Source organism: Telopea speciosissima, chromosome 4 (genome assembly GCF_018873765.1).
Source record: "Telopea speciosissima isolate NSW1024214 ecotype Mountain lineage chromosome 4, Tspe_v1, whole genome shotgun sequence".
Lineage (NCBI taxonomy): Eukaryota > Viridiplantae > Streptophyta > Magnoliopsida > Proteales > Proteaceae > Telopea > Telopea speciosissima.
In genome coordinates, this window is record NC_057919.1 from 7,835,975 (window position 1) to 7,855,970 (window position 19,996).

Genomic DNA, 19,996 nt, shown 5'->3' on the forward strand with positions numbered 1-19,996 from the left:
CTTCTTTACTTTAATATCACTAAACTTTTCCATGAACTACACTTCAATGCCATCACAAATTTTGCATCACCAACGTTTGTGAGCATCACAAGTAAGGGAGTCAAACCCAAGTCCGAACCAAAATGATGAAACCAGACCAAACCAATGGAAAAATCCAAAATGAACAAAACCGATTCATTATTGGTTTTGGTGTTGAATTGGGCATTATGGAATTGGCTGAAAACCGAACTGTATCAGAGACCGAAAATCGGATCCAAACCAAACCCAAAACTAGACTGAACCCAATATCAAGCCGATAAGAAATGGAACCAAAATGATGAAACCAGACCAAACCAATGGAAAAATCCAAAATGAACAAAACCGATTCATTATTGGTTTTGGTGTTGAATTGGGCATTATGGAATTGGCTGAAAACCGAACTGTATCAGAGACCGAAAAACGGATCCAAACCAAACCCAAAACTAGACTGAACCCAATATCAAGCCGATAAGAAATGGAATCCAAAGTGATCGAAACCGAAATCGACCGACACTGAATGTTCCCTTATCAGTTTGGTTTCGGATTCATCCATTCCCACAAGGAAACCAATTTAGCCCGACTGAAACCGGACCGAACCGACCAATTGACACCCCAATTCAGCAATCCAGGAACTAAAAAATCAATAAGGGTGACTTTAGTAATTGCAAATTAGCATCACTGAGGTAGCAGAGAAGGGTAACAGACGTGTGGTTCAAAATTTTGAAGTATGGAAGTTGGAACCACAGGTTCAATATTATCTTATCTGATGATATGATAGATACGATATCCCCATTGTCACTTCTCAAATCTCACCACAAACTGCTTTACTTTCATTCCAACCATGTAACCAAATCAATGGCATAAACAAGATGCAATTTCAAATTTATATGGGCTGTTGAACGGTATATGTAATGCGTGAAGATCTCCATTACTGCGTTTAGTTGCAGTCATGGCAACCCATGCAGCTCTTGTTTCCTCCAGGATCCCAACTAACACCAGGCTTATTCCTTCCAAGAGCTTCCATACTTTCCCTGCTCAATGCTCCTCTAAGGTTTGTCTCTCTCTCTCTCTCTCTCACCTTCATCTGATTTTTTTGGTTCATAAGATATAAAGATTTTATTGTGTTTTCTAACAAGATTTCCTTGATTTCTCGTGGGGGGTTGTAGCAGAGGCTCGATGTGGCTGAGTTCTCTGGACTTCGATCAAACACTTGCTTGACCTACGCCCATAATGCCAGAGAAGCGTCTTTCTTTGATACAGTTGCTGCCCAACTTGATCCCAAGGTTGGCTTTGCTATTTCGATTTCTTACTGATATTATGAATGGAAATTGGTTGGTTTGTTGATTGTTTGATAGCTTTTATCTTCTTCTCCATTAGTTTCTTCGACCGTTGGCTCAGTTATAAAGCTAATTTCAGAGCTTATGTGATCTCAATGTCATCCAGTCATCCTGTGTATGTGAGGTGTTTCTGTTAATTACCAAAACAACATCACTATACAGCAATCGTCAGTCTAGCATATTTCAAAAACTGAATTGAAAATTTCCTGCGTTTTGCCGGGAACAATCAACTTGAAGGAGACCAAAAGGATCTGATAGTAATCCGATTCATGATTTTTTTTTTTTTTATTTTGGAAATTTGTTCCCTTGGAACTGTAGTTTCTATTCAAGTTTTTTCATGCATTGAATTCTTTATGAATTGTGCATACCTGTCATATGTTCTTAATCCCAGCTCTGATACTAAATATTAGGTACTTGATCAATACGCTAAAAGCTCCAGAGCTGATTGAACGCATTAAATCAAGCCCAAACCCTTTAACCTATCTCATACTAGGCTGGGCTAATCTAGCGCTCATACACTAGATCGAACCCTCATTAGGCACATAACAACTTTCTTCTTTCCCCTTTTCTTCTTGAATGTGGAGAACCATGGAGGCTTGTCAATTACTGCTGCTTTTCATTCTCTCTTGCAAAAACAACATATTATTGGATCTCTGGAGAATAAGATTTTTGTGCCAGATTGTAACTGAATTCATGAGTGGTTGAATGAATGGTTTGTTTATGAGTGTTTGTGAGTTGGGGATCTTTGCTTGGTTTCTTATTAAAGGGAATCGGTTGGCTACTGACTTCTGACCTGGAAGAGAAATAAAAGGGAGTTGGGGGTAGGATGGAATTTGATTCTGCATAAGGCACTGAACCATTTGTATGTTCTTAAGATTTGGATCCAAATGGTGAATGTATTCGAGTTCCGGAATTGAAATTCACATAGACATGGCATTTTCAGATGTTTGATTAGGGTAGATAGGCTTGTTGCCTGCTCCTATTCATTATGTTCTCATCTTGATATTCACTTCGGTTGATCTGATGTCTATCTTGTCTTACATTTTAGCCAAAATGATAAGGTGGATTATTTTTTAGGCTGCAGGGTCTAACCCTGTTAAGGGAGAGACAGTTGCCAAGTTGAAGGTTGCCATTAATGGCTTTGGACGCATTGGACGAAATTTCCTTCGCTGTTGGCATGGACGGAAAGACTCACCTCTCGACGTTGTTGTTGTGAATGACAGTGGTGGTGTCAAGAATGTAAGAAGGTTTAATTCATGATTAATTTTTTCATAGTGTACATGTAGATGCTGAGTTGGCACTGCTGTAATATACTTAATTCCAAGATTCATATTATGTTTGTGGAACTTCTATGGCAGGCTTCCCACCTCCTCAAATATGATTCAATGCTTGGAACTTTCAAGGCAGAAGTGAAAGTCTTGGATAGTGAAACCATCACTGTTGATGGTAAGCCGATCAAGGTTGTCTCAAACAGGGATCCTCTCAAGCTACCATGGGCAGAGATGGGTATTGACATTGTTATTGAGGTAATTCCTTGTTTTTCCACAAAATTTCTCTCGTTATTGTCAATACCATTTAAACTTTACCTGGTTCGTTTATTAACTAATTAGTTGCTTAAATCATAGTCATAACAAATATGGGAAAACCTTTGCCTTCCTTTACTTTGCTGTATTTTGAATGGTTTCATTGTGAATTACAGGGAACAGGGGTGTTTGTTGATGGCCCAGGTGCCGGAAAACACATACAAGCTGGTGCTAAGAAGGTTATTATAACAGCTCCGGCCAAGGGAGCTGATATTCCAACCTACGTTGTGGGAGTTAACGAAGGGGATTATGACCATGAAGTGGCAAATATTGTGAGGTTGGTGTTTCTAACTTTCATTCCAGTAGACAATTATGCTGGAACCTTTAAAATCACTAGTTTTTATCACATTAAGTTGATTCATACTTTCTTAACTGCAGCAATGCTTCTTGCACCACAAATTGTCTGGCTCCTTTTGTGAAGGTCATGGATGAAGAGTTTAGTAAGCATCCATTACAAGTGAATATTGTATAACAGTATCACTTTTGGAATTTGATAGAAATTTGAGAATACAAAAAAGTTTGGATTTTGCTATTATGGAGTTCTTAATAACTTCCTATTACTAATCAGTTGATTGTTTATAGGTATTGTGAAGGGAACAATGACAACTACTCATTCATACACTGGGGATCAGGTAATACAAGATATTCCAGATTTTTTTTTTTTGGGCATAGAAAACAGGGAAATAGCTTCCATTAAAGAGTAAACAGAAGTTTACATTATATTTCAACCTCAACTGGAAAATTATGTTAGTAGTATCTTACATTGAGTCAAATATGATGGTGAATTACTCTTCTAATGTGTGTTTCTATTCATTCCATAATTTACTGCATTGTTTTCGCAGAGGCTTTTGGATGCCTCCCACCGTGACTTGAGGCGAGCAAGGGCTGCTGCCCTGAACATAGTGCCAACAAGTACAGGGGCAGCCAAGGCTGTGTCCCTAGTGTTGCCACAGCTGAAGGGCAAGCTCAATGGGATTGCTCTCCGAGTGCCTACACCTAATGTTTCCGTTGTTGACCTCGTCGTGAATGTTGCAAAGAAGGGAATTTCAGCCGAAGATGTCAATGCCGCCTTCAGAAAGGCCGCTGAAGGTCCATTGAAGGGAGTATTGGCAGTGTGTGATGTGCCTCTGGTATCAATAGACTTCCGGTGCACAGATGTTTCCTCCACCATTGATTCATCACTAACCATGGTTATGGGAGATGACATGGTCAAGGTGGTTGCTTGGTATGATAATGAATGGGGATACAGGTGAGAGCACTAACCAGGCAATTTGATCATATCCAAATTAATGCTTTCCTGGTTTTCAAATTAACATTAACTTCCCAAATGACAAACTAGATTTTGAACTGGACTATTTTGTGGTTTAAGATTGTAGTTCATGTTTTGGATTCATAAAATCGGTAATTTTTCTAAAACCTTCTAAGATCGAAAACTAATCACATAGCGACCATCTCTTGTACAGTCAACGGGTTGTCGATTTGGCACATTTGGTGGCAAACAAGTGGCCAGGCATGACTGTGAAAGGAAGTGGAGATCCATTGGAGGACTTTTGCAAGACAAACCCAGCTGATGAGGAGTGCAAAGTCTATGAAGCATGATGTATTGATATTCCTTGTTTAGGAAAATGAGATAATTTAGTTTCATGTGTTGATGGACATTTCATAGTGTTCATCTCTAAATGCTTGTTTTGTAAGAAGAGAAATGGTGAGAAAAAAGAGAATAAACCTGCAAGATTAGGAAGCTCAGAGGCTACTTCCACGAAAAGCCTATGAACGGAGCCAAATTTCAAGGACCTCTTTCCTCTTAAGTCTTAAAATTAATTAACAGAAACAGAAAGCCTACCCTTTTCACACATTCTCTTACGTTAAACATGCGCTTTAATGGCTTGATTGAAGGCAAAATGCATTTGTTGAAAAATAATTATGCTCAGTTAAAATCAAGAAAAATCGGCTAATGTTATGAATTCTACCAAAGACCATCAAGAAGATTTTGACGTGAACTACCATGTCACAGATATATTGAGTGGACTTGTCCCTTCTGTATTATTTATCTGATGTGCTTCCTAGGATTTTAATTCTTTCTAATTCCTTAAAAGTGTGTAGTGCGACAGTTTAGAGCGGAGATGTCGGCAATTGGCATCTCGGACATCCAATGGTCCAAAGTCATTGACTTCAATTTTTTTTCTTCTTGACCTTGGCACCGTTGGATGACTGAATTACCAAATGTCAACATCTACACACCGGATTGCTGCACTGCACACTTTTAAGAAATTAGAGAGGATTGTTTTCGGCGCTTCCTAATCATGCTCTCCTTGCCTCGATAGTGTGCTTCCTAATCCTGCCCTCCTTGTCACTATCAATCGTACGACAGAGAACAATTTTTCCACTGCCCTGCTTGAAAACAACTCTGAAAAAATTACCATACCATCCCTAGGGCACAATTATTATGGACTTTCACTTTTTCATTTATCCCATACATTCTAAAAACTGACTTACGAGTTAAGAAACCCCTGCAACTTCTTCAAGAAAATCACTTCGGTTCCTTGCATCGTTCTGTCCAAGACTTGCGAGCATTAGGTCTGATATTTTCCATCTCTTCCGTACGTTTCCTCTAAACTCTCGTGAAAGTGGGAAAATGGAGGGAATGGAGGAGAAACTCCTTTCGATCTCTATTTTCTTCTTTCCCATTTTCTAGATCTGCTCTTGTTCTTCTTCTTTCGACGACATTTCCCTCGGTCGTCATTTCATTGCCAGATCCAGAGTATTCATGGAAGATAATTTCAGATTCGACAGTACCTTTGAATCGACACAGCTTAGTCGAATACTGACTACTTCGAAGTTGCAGATTTCACCCTCACTCAGTTGAAATTCTTAACCTCAAATCTAAAATGTTCGGAATTCGTTGAGGAAAAATTTGTCGTTGTCTTAAAATGGTCTGGTATAAATCCTAATCTCATTATCATTTTCCTGATTTCGTACATAGATGTAACACTCGTCCTAACATACTGGAATCTAGAGTTTTTCAGTCGAAAAATTGCCTCAAGTACATCATCTCTACACACTTGATACTATGCGATCTTTACGTTCGTCGAGTGAGATTCCAACATTCATTTTCTTGAATTCTTTTGAACATTTTTACAAAAAAAAAAAGAATTCTTTCGAACTTCTCAGCACGTCATGACCACCGATTTTCGGCTTCTAGTAGTACCTTAAAATCGACACAGATCAGTCGACCCGACTACTTCGAAGCTGTACCCTTAGGCTGAAATTCTTAGCCTCAATCTAAAATGTTCGGAATTCGTTGAGGAAAAGCCTATTGTTCTTTTAAAATAGTGTGGTACAAATCCTAATCTCATTATCCTTTTCCTGATTTCGCACATAGATGTAACACCCGTACTCTGGAATCTATAGTTTTTCAGTCGGAAAATTGTCTCAAGTTACATCATCCCTACACAGTTCATGCTCTGCGATATTTACGATGGTGAGTCCATTTATGGTGCTTAGAGGATGCGAATCGCAGAGCTTGAAGTGTGTAGGGATGATGTACCTTGAGGCCATTTTTCGATTGAAAAACTATGGATTCCAGCATGTTAGGACGGGTGTTACATCCATGTGCGAAATCAAGAAAATGATAGTGAGATTAGGATTTGTACCAGATCATTTTAAGAGAACGATAGGCTTTTCCTCAAGGAATTCCGAACATTTTAGATTTGAGGCTAAGAATTTCAGCCTGAGGGAGGATGAATCTGCAGCTTCGAAGTAGTCGGGGTCGACTGATCTGTGTCGATTTTAAGGTACTACCAGAAGCCAAAAATTGGTGGTCGTGACGTGCTAAGAAGTTCGAAAGAATTCTTCTTTTTTTTTAATAAAAAAAAACATTTGAAAGAATTCAAGAAAATTAATGTTGGAATCGTACTCGATGAAGGTAAAATGCCCTCTCTTATTTTAAGTTTACAAGAAGTGTGCAATTTTTCAGAATTACATTTTAAAATTTTCGATTCGAACTCTGATAGGGCTTGCTTCAACGGATGAGAATTACTGTATTTTCTTTGCAGAGAGAAGCCCATGGTGGCTTGTGAATTGTGATTAAGGCTACTGATGGACTCACCATCGTAAAGATCGCAGAGCATGAAGTGTGTAGGGATGATGTACCTTGAGGCAATTTTTCGACTGAAAAACTCTAGATTCCAGCATGTTAGGACGGGTGTTACATCTATGTGCGAAATTAGGAAAATGATAGTGAGAGTAGGATTTGTATTAGATCATTTTAAGAGAACCATAGGCTTTTTCTCAAGGAATTCCGAACATTTTAGATTTGAAGCTAAGAATTTCAGCCTGAAGGAGGATGAATTTGCAGCTTCGAAGTAGTCGGAGTCGGCTGATTTGTGTCGATTTTAAGGTACTACTTGAAGCCGGAAATCGGTGGTCGTGACATGCTGAGAAGTTCGAAAGAATTCTTTTTCTTTTTTTTTTTTGTAAAAAAGTTCGAAAATGTTGGAATCGTACTCGGTAAAGCCCTCTCTTATTTAAGTGTCCAAAAAGTGCGAAATTTTTCAGAATTACATTTTAAAAATTTCGATTCGAACTCTGATAGGCTTGCTTCAACGGATGAGAATTACCGTATTTTCTTTGCAGAGAGAAGCCCATGGTGGCTTGTGAATTGTGATTGAGGCTACTGGTGCCCTTAGACATGGATCAAAGATTTACGAAAATACTGCAATTGGGAACCTACTGACGAGCATCCAGAGTGTGATGAGGTTCCGTTTTGATCAAGTCTTACAGATAGAGAATGGTTGGAAGGAAGAAAGCGATTTCATATCAATGAATATGGTCTTCTTGAAGGCTGGAACACCATCTTCGACTATAAGTTCTTGAATTTTTTTTTCATGGAATGTCATTTTATTTTACTGATTTGCAGATTTCAATTTGAAATTGAGGTTTAACCATGGGGATTCTGGGGTTAGAGTTGTTGAAAGATAGAAATCTGATATAAATTCTTTAATTCTTTTGTCAGGGTTCGTCATAAATATGCAACCATCTGAAGCTGAAGCTGAAGCAGGTTTTGATATTCGACTCCCGCTATTTGTTGATGAGAAATGGTTGCAGAAAAAGATGGTTAAGGAATGGGCACCTGCTTCATGCAACATGACATTTGAGGTATGGAAGATCTTGAAAGATTTTCCTTGTTTCTGTTCTAATCAAGTTAGAAATGTAGGAATGAAGTATTTATTTATTGATTCCTTTGCCATTATACATTTTATACTTGATTTGGAGCTCTTGCAAATATTTTATGTAAACAAGATGAGTAAAAGGGAAAATTACTGCTATAACTACCACTTTAATAGTTATCATCATCTATCAGTCTAATTTATTATTTTGGGATGAAAGCTGAAACATCAGAGTTGTTGAAAGAGGTGTATTTTGGGATGCACAGTTTTTCAATTCTGACCATGTTTGCTTGCAGCAGTTTAAACAGAAGGTCTCTCTACCCTAAATAAATATGGGAATCCAATCTTCACTGCTACAGACTACTCCAATCAATGGTGGTCAATCTTAGAAATGGCAGTAAAGAAAGCTAATGGCAAACTTGGTAAACCAGAAGTTTTCCCAACCACTAAAGATGCTGATACTTCTGTCAACGAGGATTGCCAGCAATTGGCTTTTCTCCCATTACAAACACTCCTATTCTGCTCCATAACCATAATGAGGTAATTGTCAAATTTGTTGTCCTTGTTTCCAGTTACTTTTTGCCTCTTTCCTTTATAATTGGTCATGAGATAAGTGTAAGTTTAGCATTCTTTACACTGTTTATGAAGTTGCTTGTACTCAGTCATGTTGATGTGAACCATAAGAGAAGAGAGAATGCTGGCAGGACAGGGGCAGGGGCTGGTGTGTGGGGAGAGGAGAGAGGGAGGGGGAGGAAGGGGGGGCTGGAGATGGCTAGGAAAAAGAGAGGGAGAGTCTGAGGGAAGAGTGGGGTAGCAGAGTGAGGGAGCATAGTTGTCAAAGTGACGCCTTGTCGCCTTAGTTTGTACCTCCTTCCATCGCCTTGGTTCGCCTAGGCACCTTAACAACTATGTGAGGGAGAGGGTGGGGCGGCGGGAAGGAGCGTTGGATACGGTGACATGAGAGAGAGAGAGAGAGAGAGAGAGAGAGAGAGAGATGCAATGCTGCGATGGTGGAGAAATGCGAAGGAGAATAGAATGGTTTAAATCTTTCCCACCCCTTAAACCGATGGTAAAAAAATGCTAACATATAAGACTCCATTACATACTGCTAGTGTCTGTTTCTTGTATGTAATGAAAGACTACACTTTCTTATAGATCACAAAGACAAAAAAAAGCAACCAGAGTTGTGTCATTTGTCAATTTTTAACATAGTTGCTTTGTTTTATTTTATTTATACTTTGATTATCTTGGCTAAATTAAGCAATTTATGTTGCTGACCTATTATTGTTCTCTAACTACAATCTTTTTTTTATTGTGATGCAGTTCTTTGATCAAGCACAGTACTTGAAAGGAATTGAAATATACGAGCCAATCATCAAAGAATACACATCTTTCACTGGGTACACAGAGAATGTTGAGTCCAGAGACGAGTTGTAAGTGAGCAGCATAGCATGGCTTCGTGACTAAACATGTTTAGACCTCACCCCACTCAGGCATATGGGTTTGCCATTCAAGGGAGCAGGGTGGTCATTGTGCCCATCCCCATGTGCTTGGGTGCAGCTTGCACTACGGCATAGAGAACAGTGCCCCATATAGAGAGAGAGAGAGAAAGAGAGAGAGAAATGTATCAATGGAGGTGACTCTCCTAATATTCCCTATATAGTGTGTATTTTTTATGAATTGGTAAGATGTATTCCACTGGTTAAACATTGGTTCTGATCCATGGATAAGGAAAAAGTATAGTGGTCTATTGCTTATAAAGTTATTATAGCTGGGGTTGTCAAATTCCAGCCCTAACTGGTTGGGTCAATTGAATCCCGATCGTAACTGAAAACTGATCCGAAATCGAAAAGTTGAACTGAACTGTATGGGTTGGATCGATTATAAATTTATAATCCATTATGGGAAACCAATAGAAAAAAAATCAAAAATTGAATCGGATTGTAATAATATGCAACAAGCAATCGAACTTCACCTTAATGGTTCGGTTTTGGTTTGGTTCATTATATGCCAATAACTGATTCGGTCTGATTGAAATCTGCCCGGACTGGATTGACCGATTGAGAAACTATAAAGAACCTAAATCCAGAAGATCAGGGTTTGGAATTTGAAAAAGGAGGATTGAATTTCACCTAAGGATTTAGAAATCGGCCGGATTAGCCAAGTCTGGTTGATCTTCCACCAATTTGGGTCGGAATTGTCCGAAGTTGACTCTAAGTCCAACCAATTCTGCTGCGGATCAACTCTGTTCGAAAACTAGGATGATGGTGTTTATAAACTGATACCTACAGATTCTGAATCAATTCTAGCCAATTCCAATCCCGATCTGAACCTGCTTCTTCCACTAGCCAGATATGATGGTAACAAGATACTTTAAAACTTAAAAGAGTAACCACTCTTCATGCTCTTAATGCGAAGTAGATCGTCAAATAATTTCCCAAAAATAATGAATGGTTTAAACATCTTAAATTGTCCTGAGCATGAGACATGCTTGGTTGAAACACTGTCTAATTAATAATCAAGTGTTTCCGATGCAAGGTAGTGGCCAGACAGCCCCAACTAGGGTTGACCGAATTTTGTTTCTGATTGATAATCGATCATTTATAACCTGATTAATCTGTTTAAGTCCAATTTGCTCGATTATAGTTCAATTATGGTTTGTTTAAGCCCGATTAAGCAATTAACCCGTCTAAAATTCGATTAACCCAATTACCTTGAATCCAATTATAGAATCTTGGTCTATGAGACCCAACTACTTTCATAGACGGAAACAATGTAGAACCTTAAATTGATAGTGATCAATGGGGCCCAATCGATTGACAACCCTAATGAGCAGGACAATGATTTAAGGAATCGGTATCAAATTGATTGAATTGGACGATTCATATTGGTATATATTGGGACGATACGATATTGATTTTTTTTTTTTATTATTTTATTATTTTTTAAATCATTTTACATCTTCAGCCACATGTCATTATCCTATTGGTTGTACTATCAATCAGAATCGGTATCAAACCGATACCATATCCGATAACGGTAGTCCGGAAAAAAGGAACGTTTTTTGTGCCATTACTTGTCCTACTCAAAATCGTCAATAAGGACAGCTTTTAAGTTCTTGGAGTAAACAGACACCCTAAATATCCTAATTGTACGGGAAGGGAACAGGTTTGGAATCTTCCAAGTTCCTTCCCTCTTCCCTTCTCTTCAATTTTCTACCCTACTTCTTCCCCGTTCCAATCCTCCTTTTCTGTCTTTGTTTGCGAATAAATTACGGTGATCCTACCCTTCTTCTCTTCGTTTCGGGTCTGGTTTCGATCGTACTGATGAAATCCTATTGGCTCTTTATTCTCTGCTGTTTGTTGTTCTTTGCGGGGTCTTCCGCTTCTGAGGGAGATCTACCGGATTTAGATTCCAAAGAGATTGCCATCTCCAATCCTTATGCCGACGGTCTAGATAGCACAATGTTTGCTGGGACCAGATCTATACTGTCGTTTCCATCGTGAGTAGAGGCTTTTTTTTTTTTGAGAATTGGAGTGAAGTTTAATTTTAATGTATTGAAGGTTTGTGTTTCTATAGATTTGGTAGTTATAATTATAGTGATCATAGTATACGGATACAGAGTAGAACCGAATTGGGATTTCGTAAGTTTACAGTCTATTTAGCTATTTACCTTCTTAGTTCTGATCCTGAGAGTTAGCGCGAACCGTGAATCCAAATCCAAGCACACTGTTTTGCTTGAAACTTTGGCAAGTCTCTATTTTTTTTTTAACTGGTCAGCTGTTGAAGTTCAGCCACCTACTTGTTTGCTCGTTCCGATTTTTAGTCCTTCAAATCAAATCCCTTTTGGGGGACATGAGATACTTGGTGAATGGAAATGCTCTTGGTCCAATCTCTTGTTAAAAATGCCAATTCCCTTCTTGACAGCAGCATCTCGAAGTGGAAAGGATCCGATCTATCTCTCTCCCCCCCCCCCCCTCCCCCTCCCTTTTGTCTCTGATTAATTTTTACCAGTAGATGGAAGATATTCACAAAGTTAGTATTCGTAACAGTGATTTCAATGTATTGCTTTATTTTATTTTTTGGCAGAATAATGTATGTTTGATTGAGACTATGCTATGTTTATGGAAAATTCCTCTTATCTTAAGTTTTTGACACAATGCCTTCAATTTATTGAACATATGTGTAATTTCTCCGAATTCCAATTTTATAAAATTTCTGAATGGTTTTGGTTTCCTTTTATGATCTTTCAACTAACTTTGTACCGTTGTTTTTTGGTCATTATTCTTATTGTTTATTTTTGTCCTCTTGATCAGTGCACATGACACAGGACAAGAGGATGTCCTTCCAATCGTTGCTACTCCAGATGGTACGATTTATTCCGTAGACATTGAATCTAAAAAGATACTTTGGTCATTTAAGTCGGGTCCGCCCATTCATTCTTCGTATCAGGCTTTTCTTAACCACGATAAGGACAAGGAAAAGGAAAATGCCTCTGGATTAAATTATGACTTCTTCATTGATTCTGGAGATGACTGGGAGCTGTATGTGCACCACAGGGGCTCTGGTAAAAAAATGGTATGATTAATACTGTCTCCATGAACTGTTATCTTTGACAAATGCTTGTCAGGACAAGAGGATTTCATGGTCATCTGTTTGTCTTTCACATAAGTTGTTCACGGGTTTGGTCTTGGCTAGTTAGCAAATTATCGTTATGGTTTTAAATTATTAACCTCTGATGATTGATTTGTATTCTCTTATTTTGTAAGATGGGACGTAGGATATGTCAAACACGAATAATACCCTCTTATGTGGGAGTTATCAGTCTCAGGGCCTGCCTCATATGCTTGATTCCAAGCCTAAATCTGCATTGAGCAAGCTGGGCATTTTAACTGCGGCAGTCATAGTTGACAACATAAAAGGCAGTTAATGCAAATTCCTAAACTTGTATGGATTGCAGACATAGAAGCACAAACTGACTTTTCCATTAAATCTCAATTTTTCCTAATTTTCAAAGATGCAATTCATACACGAAAATCACAATAATTGTTAATTATGTAAAAATGAAGGTTCTTGTGGCAAGAGCCAAGTATTGGTGGGGAGCTAGAGGGGTTTTGGATGCAGAGATATGGAGTTCTTTTTAACAAAAGTTATTAAAATGGTTAAATTAAGTGGTTCTTTCTTTGATTGTACAAAATTAGGCCTATTGCATTCTTTTGGATGGTCAATATAAAATATTTGAAGTCCAAAAAAGTTCACAAAGTAGACGGTTATAAAGATCATCTAATGAGAATGTTGTTTGTTTGAAAAGGCCTTTAAAGTGTTTATTGGGTCCTTGCTTTGATGCAAGCATGCTGTTTGTGTGGAGGATATCATTTTCCTGTTTGATTTTACTTAAAAGTTCTATCTGTTGCCAGTAAATGCCTAATAGCTGTTTATTGATTGTTTTTCTCTATTTTGTGATCCAGAGACTTGGGAGAACCCCAGAAGAATTCGTCGGAAAAACACCAATTATATTAGATGGAAGCATCGTTCTTGGATCAAAGAGAACTACTGTTTTTCTTGTAGATGCCAAGAATGGAACTGTGCTTAAAACATATGAGATTGCTCCATCTACATTACCAATGAAGATTGATGAAGAGACAAGCCTTGAATCCAAACAAGATATGGAGGAAGGGGTAAAGCCCATTGCTATGGATCCGAAGTCAGTACATCCACTTTGCATCACAAGAACTGATTATGAAATTCAGTCTTCTTCGCTTCAATTTTCGGGTAAGATCTTGTGGAGTATGACACTTGCTGAAATTGGGCTTCTTGATACTTGTCAAAGAAGTGAGAGTTCATCTGTTGCTGCTCCGTATGGTACAAGAACTAGGCTTGGTTTAGAATATCAGGGTGATACTGAGACACGGGGTTCTGTCATCCGACTTCATGATACTAATTTCTTACAAAACTTTTCTCCATTTGATCAACTACCAAAGGCTCCTTTTGAAGGTCTGGTGCCCCCTCAACCTGTTCCTAGCCATAAATTTTTATTGCCAAAGTCCGATGATTCACACTGGGCTCCTCATGATGTTGAAAAAAACTGTGAAGTGGAGAAAACATGTCTCACAGTAATGGGTAGTGCAGATAGGCACATGGTGAGCATGAATGATACTGGCAAGCAGGATGTGGTGAAGTATTTTGACAATGTTACTGGTTCACTTGTGCCATTCATCACTCTATCTCTACTTCTTGTACTGTCCAGTGCGGGCTTTGTCATGTACCATTCGAGAGTACAAAGTAAGATGAATAAGCGGCTGAAGGATTCCAAAGGGCACACTGTAGGGTCTAAAAAGAAGAAAGCTCGTAAACCAGGAAACTATATCAACAATGAGAAAAATAGTAAACATGTCTCATCTGAAAGTGATGATCAAGAAACTGATGAGCTTCCACACACTGAGGAAAATGATAAGAACCCCCTGTGGTCTATTTCAAAATTGTCTGATGGTGGTGTGGATGGACGTAAGATTGGGCAGCTATTCATATCCAGCAGGGAAATTGCTAAGGGAAGCAATGGTACTGTTGTTCTTGAGGGAATTTATAATGGCCGTCCTGTTGCTGTCAAACGTCTTGTGAAAACCCATCATGATGTGGCTTTTAAAGAGATTCAAAATCTTATTGCATCTGATCAGCATCCAAATATTGTTCGATGGTATGGAGTGGAGTATGATCAAGATTTTGTCTATCTTTCTCTGGAGCGTTGTACTTGTAGTTTAAGTGATTTGATTCAAACATACTCAGATTCTTCTCCAAATTCTACATTTAATAAGGATCAGGCAACAAACTCAATGACTGAGTATAATGTTCGGTTGGATTCAGCAATAGGACTTAGCAAGGATATTGAATTGTGGAAGAGGAATTGGTATCCTTCACCCCAACTGCTAAAACTTATGAGGTTAGTTGAAAGTCCTCTTGCAACTGCAATTTTCTGTCATATGTGCATATCTTATACAACAACAACAATAACATAGCCTTATCACAACTAAATGGGGTTGGCTACATGGATCCTTTCTCTCCAATCAGCTCTATTCGAGGTCATACAAGATACAAGGCCTAAGCTATGCATATCTTTCCTCACCACTTCTCCTAGGGTTATTTTCTGTCATATGTGCATATTTTATATTTCTTTTTTGTTTTAGCTGTTCTATGTTGCCATCTTATAAGATTACTATCTGATGCTTTAAATTCTCCTGATTGGTTGGTGAATGGATTTGTCTTGCCCTTGCTTGCTGTTGTCTTGAAGACTATCATAAGGGCAAATTGAGAATATTTAGTACTTTCCACTTGCCCATGCAACATTATAGCCCCACATCATCCTTTTTAAATAATTTCATCATTGAATTATTTATGTTGCCCAAAGAGTTCTTTGAGCCCTTCCCTAACATTAAAACATCACCCTGAGTGGTAGGCAACAGATGCTCCCAGTATTCTTTAATCTATCTTTTCCACAAGAACTCCTTAGATTTTAGATGATGTGCTGCCTCAACAGCATCAGATACATAGTCAAAGTTCCATTGCATTCATATCTTTAAACTGCATATGCTGCTTGTTGATTTTTTATGAAAAAAAATATTTGTTACGGTTTTTTTTTATTTGTTCAAGATGGGATTATTTCTAGATATATTTTGTCTAGTTCTTAATAGAATAATTGCATCCCCCCCCCCCCCCCCCCAAAAAAAAAAAAAAAAATCCTTCAGCCATGTGAGTTTGGTTTGTTTCTGAACATGCATGCTTCTCCTTATTTACCTATTGTGCAGGGATGTGGTTTGTGGCCTAGCACATTTGCATGAACTGGGAATCATTCATAGAGACTTGAAACCTCAAAATGTGTTGATCATAAAGGATCGATCATTATGTGCAAAACTTTCTGACATGGGTATTAGCAGGCGCCTTATTGGGGATATGTCTTCCTTGGGTCACAGTGCTACTGGTAGTTATTAATAACCTTTTTACTGACTACAGTAAGCACATGTTTATATGTGGTATTCATTAACTCTTTATATTTGACTTTCTTCTACTGATTCATTTGTAGGTAGTGGTAGTTCAGGTTGGCAAGCACCTGAACAGCTCCTTCATGGACGCCAAACACGTGCAGTAGATTTATTTAGTTTAGGCTGTGTCCTCTTCTTTTGCATCACTGGAGGTAGACATCCATTTGGTGACCATCTTGAACGTGATATAAATATTGTGAAGAACAAGATGGATCTTTTCCTGGTAGAGCATATTCCTGAAGCTACGGATCTTCTCCTTCAGCTGTTAAACCCCGATCCATTATTTAGGTATTCTTTTGGTTCTATTTGGTTCGAGTTCTATTCCCTTCAACAAGTAGTGCATTGTCTCCTGATTGATGAAGATTATTAGTAGCCAATCCGCTCCTTGCCCAGCCTCCCCAATTCCTTCTAATTTGATCAATTAACTTAATAGAATTTCTTTTAATTCCCACTCCCTTGGCATCCCGCTCACAAAGAAAAAGGAGAGATTTGTTTCATAGACCTTATTTTCTTACAAATCAAATTATAGCTGATTGTATGTTCATGAACATTGAATTGGTTTCTTGTGCGCTGAGTCTGATTTAGCTCAGTTGTATTGGTTGGATTGCAGTTAGCTGAATGCACCAATTTAGGCAATTACTAAATGTTATATCCCAATGCAAGAAATTCATTTATGTGCTTCCTTGATTTTGGGTTATGAATTATCTTTTTTAATTTTATTCACCTGGTTCTTCTAATTTTGTCCCCCCTAGGCCCAAGGCGATGGAGATATTGTGCCATCCTTTGTTTTGGAATTCTGAGAAACGGCTCTCATTTCTTCGAGACACCAGTGACAGGATAGAAATAGAAGATAGAGGAATTGAATCTGAACTACTAAACGCATTAGAAAGTGTTGCACCTGTTGCTTTGGGTGGGAAATGGGATGAAAAGATGGAAGCTGCATTCATCAATAATATTGGCCGTTACAGGCGATATAAGTTTGGTAGTACTCGTGATCTATTACGGGTCATGCGAAACAAGTTGAATCATTATGGAGAACTTCCAAAACAAATTCAGGTATGTTGCCTCAGGCTAATAACTATATGTTCATTTTGTGAAACTGTGCCGACTTTGATGTACACATGACACACAACATAACCCAGGACCAGTTCATTGTTCACAGCTGAGATATTTTATAGATATATAGTCATTTGGTTGCAGAAGCTTTCTGTCTAACCTTTTCTGATGTACACTTGTCATCCTAGACCAATTGACTGGATCTAAGATTGTTTTGACATAAAATGACTTGAATGACCAAAATTTGTATCATGTTAGTATGCATGCATATACAAATCCGTATATGGTCTTCATTTTAAGTCGTATCAGGCATTATACAAAATTTCATAATTGCTAAATATTCTTTATGGCACCCACAAAGTGACCAACTATATTACTTTTTTGGGCATGTGTTGTAAACTGGTTTGTGCTGTCTTGAATTCTGTATGGAACTAGATGATCTAAAATTTGATTTGCATCTAGTGAATTTCACGTGTTTCTTTGGTGTCAGTAGTGAGACTCAAAACCTCGTTATTCTAAACCTATGCAAGACATGGAACTTGGCTTCAGGTTTTGTAGTATATCATCGGGGCTATTGTTGAACGAACTTTCTTCACCGATAGTTTTGGTTATGGTGCATAATAATCCATCTTTGTTTTAGAGATTGTTTCAGTGGTTACCACTTGACAATGCAAAAACCACCTGAATGTAGCCTATGCCTGTGATATGCCTATTTTGTTTGAAGTTAAGTATCTTAATTAATGTTTGCCAAGTATGTTTGAGTGTTATTTATTTCTGTCATCTTTTTTTTTTCATATGAAAGTGTTGTATTTCATGTTGTACTAAGTTTAGTTTTATTGTTTGTTTAAGGAAATTCTTGGACCAGTTCCCGAAGGATTTGATGGTTATTTTTCATGTCGATTCCCCAAACTCTTAATTGAGGTATATAAAGTTATATGCACATACTGCAGGGAAGAGGAATGCTTTTCAAAGTATTTTAAAGATAGTTTGTTCTAATTTTAGCCTGCTTCTTCTAGTTGTCATAAAGTGCCCTGACGTACTGAGATGTTCCACTTGTAAGTTTCTTAACAATGTAGGCACCCTGTATTTAACTATTTATTGTTTATGTAAACTGTAAATAATAAATGTAATTGTATTGTTATGTGAATTACTCTTAATTAATCTGAATGTTCATTTTACTCCCTGGCTCTTCTAATTCAGTTACAGCTGAAAGGAGCAAGAATTTTGTTAATTATCACCGAGGTTTCATTTGTTTCAATGTAAAATGGGTGGTTTGTGAGGTTTCCTGGTCGTCATAGACCATGTAACTTTAACTGGTTTGCGCACAATATGTGTCATGTGGCAGATTGGACGGGCTGAAATATTGTGGATAAATAGACCAAAATGCCCCCTTGCTCACGTTTAAAGTTTCAGGTCCAAATGGAAATTGCCGAGTGGTAAGACAAAGCATTGAAAAATCTGGGACATTCAAAACGCGCATGGAGTACCTATGAATCTCATAGACAGATGGGAGCATAAATGTTGCAATTTGAGGCTCAAATTTGGGACAAGGCCAATTCGTATTGGCTCCGTTTGGTTGCAAGGGGAATTCAAGAGAAGGGAAGTGAAATTTTCAAACTTAAAAAATGAATTTTTTTAATCATTATCCCATGTGACGATATATTTAACTCCAAATCATTCAATATTTGGTTATTAAAAGTCACTTTACTTTGCATCCATTTCTTTTTTGTTTAAAATGTAAAATAAATGGGACATGTAAAATGTATTTTTATTAGATATGATAAGAAATTTAAATGATTTGTACAATCACATGGGATAATGATTACAAAATTTTTTTTTTTAAATTTTAAAAATTTCTCTTTCCTTTCTTTACCTTTCTTTTAAATCTCTTTGCAACCAAACGGAGCCAATATTTTCTGAATACTCAATGAACAGAATAGCAACAGCATCCCTAAATGATGCAAGTATATGTGCGTATTCTTTATCAGGTAAGTTTCATTAATTGAACAGAACAGGGAACTTTTTTAATTTATGGGAAAAAGAATGTTAATTGGTTGTGGGGTTCCCACACCCAGACATGGGACCATGTGAATTTACCATTCAATCCCTAGTAAAATTAAAATTTTCATTACAATAGATCGCTTGCGCTCTCATTGTCCCCATGCTGGTGCAGACTACTCGACGAGACACTGATCTCTTGCCGAAAAGGAGAAGGAGAAAAGAAAGGGATGTGGGCCAAGGTTCAAGTAATCAGAATAGTTTCTTGTGATTCCAATCTGATCCCTGATTTGTGAGAATCTGTTGGGGTCAGCGGATTCTGGTACACTGGTCTCCTTTTCTGGATTGGCCAAAAAAGGTCAACAAAATAATAATTAAAAAAATATTTGCTATCCTCTCCCTCTCCGGTCTCCTTCACCACCCTCCCTCCCTCCCTCCCTCTCTCTCTCTTCGTTCTGTGCAACTTTCTGCATCTCTCTCCCCTTCAAAAACTCTTCTTCGCTGAAGTTCTACATTACCACATTTGTTGTCTCGTCAAGGCTTGACTGAACCCGATCTGGAAGCTTTGCCCTCATCAGAAACACTAGACAGAACTACATACAATTGTGATGGTGTTGTCACCTTCTTTCCCTTGGTTCTTTCTTTGCCGCTGCAGCACCCTTCGTGTTGGGGGAGAAGCATAATGTGTGGGCTATATTTGTTGGGGGTGGGGGGAGTTTTGGAGGCAACATTCTGCTTCCGATGTGAGCAACACATGAAAACATGTACAACACAAAACTAAAATCATATACGACACACGAAAG

General features: G+C 38.0%; 2 protein-coding genes and 1 pseudogene across 2 annotated transcripts; all 3 read left to right on the top strand.

Moving 5' to 3' along the window:
* The first annotated feature begins 903 nt into the window (after positions 1-903).
* Positions 904-4,675, top strand: LOC122659946 (glyceraldehyde-3-phosphate dehydrogenase B, chloroplastic). Its single transcript, XM_043855106.1, has 9 exons — positions 904-1,069; positions 1,188-1,301; positions 2,433-2,594; positions 2,714-2,881; positions 3,055-3,215; positions 3,317-3,378; positions 3,521-3,570; positions 3,781-4,187; positions 4,402-4,675. Exons 1-9 carry the CDS (start codon positions 968-970, stop codon positions 4,535-4,537), a joined length of 1,362 nt encoding a protein of 453 aa, XP_043711041.1. The 5' UTR covers positions 904-967; the 3' UTR covers positions 4,538-4,675.
* A 2,003-nt stretch (positions 4,676-6,678) lies between these two features.
* Positions 6,679-9,563, top strand: LOC122658262 (annotated as a pseudogene).
* A 1,835-nt stretch (positions 9,564-11,398) lies between these two features.
* Positions 11,399-18,375, top strand: LOC122659956 (serine/threonine-protein kinase/endoribonuclease IRE1a-like). The gene is made up of 7 exons (XM_043855121.1): positions 11,399-11,608; positions 12,423-12,684; positions 13,575-15,043; positions 15,906-16,078; positions 16,181-16,427; positions 16,892-17,195; positions 18,045-18,375. The coding sequence occupies exons 1-7, from the start codon at positions 11,433-11,435 to the stop codon at positions 18,189-18,191; spliced, it is 2,778 nt and encodes a 925-aa protein (XP_043711056.1). The 5' UTR covers positions 11,399-11,432; the 3' UTR covers positions 18,192-18,375.
* The last annotated feature ends 1,621 nt before the right edge of the window (positions 18,376-19,996 follow it).

Excerpts from the sequence above, each read along its gene's own strand:
- LOC122659956 (XM_043855121.1), top strand. The coding sequence starts at position 11,433 with ATGAAATCCTATTGGCTCTTTATTCTCTGCTGTTTGTTGTTCTTTGCG. Across the intron at positions 12,685-13,574 it reads GGGGCTCTGGTAAAAAAATG|AGACTTGGGAGAACCCCAGA; the intron begins GTATGATTAATA and ends TTTGTGATCCAG. Across the intron at positions 16,428-16,891 it reads AACCCCGATCCATTATTTAG|GCCCAAGGCGATGGAGATAT; the intron begins GTATTCTTTTGG and ends TGTCCCCCCTAG.
- LOC122659946 (XM_043855106.1), top strand. The coding sequence starts at position 968 with ATGGCAACCCATGCAGCTCTTGTTTCCTCCAGGATCCCAACTAACACC. Across the intron at positions 3,216-3,316 it reads GAAGTGGCAAATATTGTGAG|CAATGCTTCTTGCACCACAA; the intron begins GTTGGTGTTTCT and ends TCTTAACTGCAG. Across the intron at positions 3,571-3,780 it reads ATTCATACACTGGGGATCAG|AGGCTTTTGGATGCCTCCCA; the intron begins GTAATACAAGAT and ends TTGTTTTCGCAG.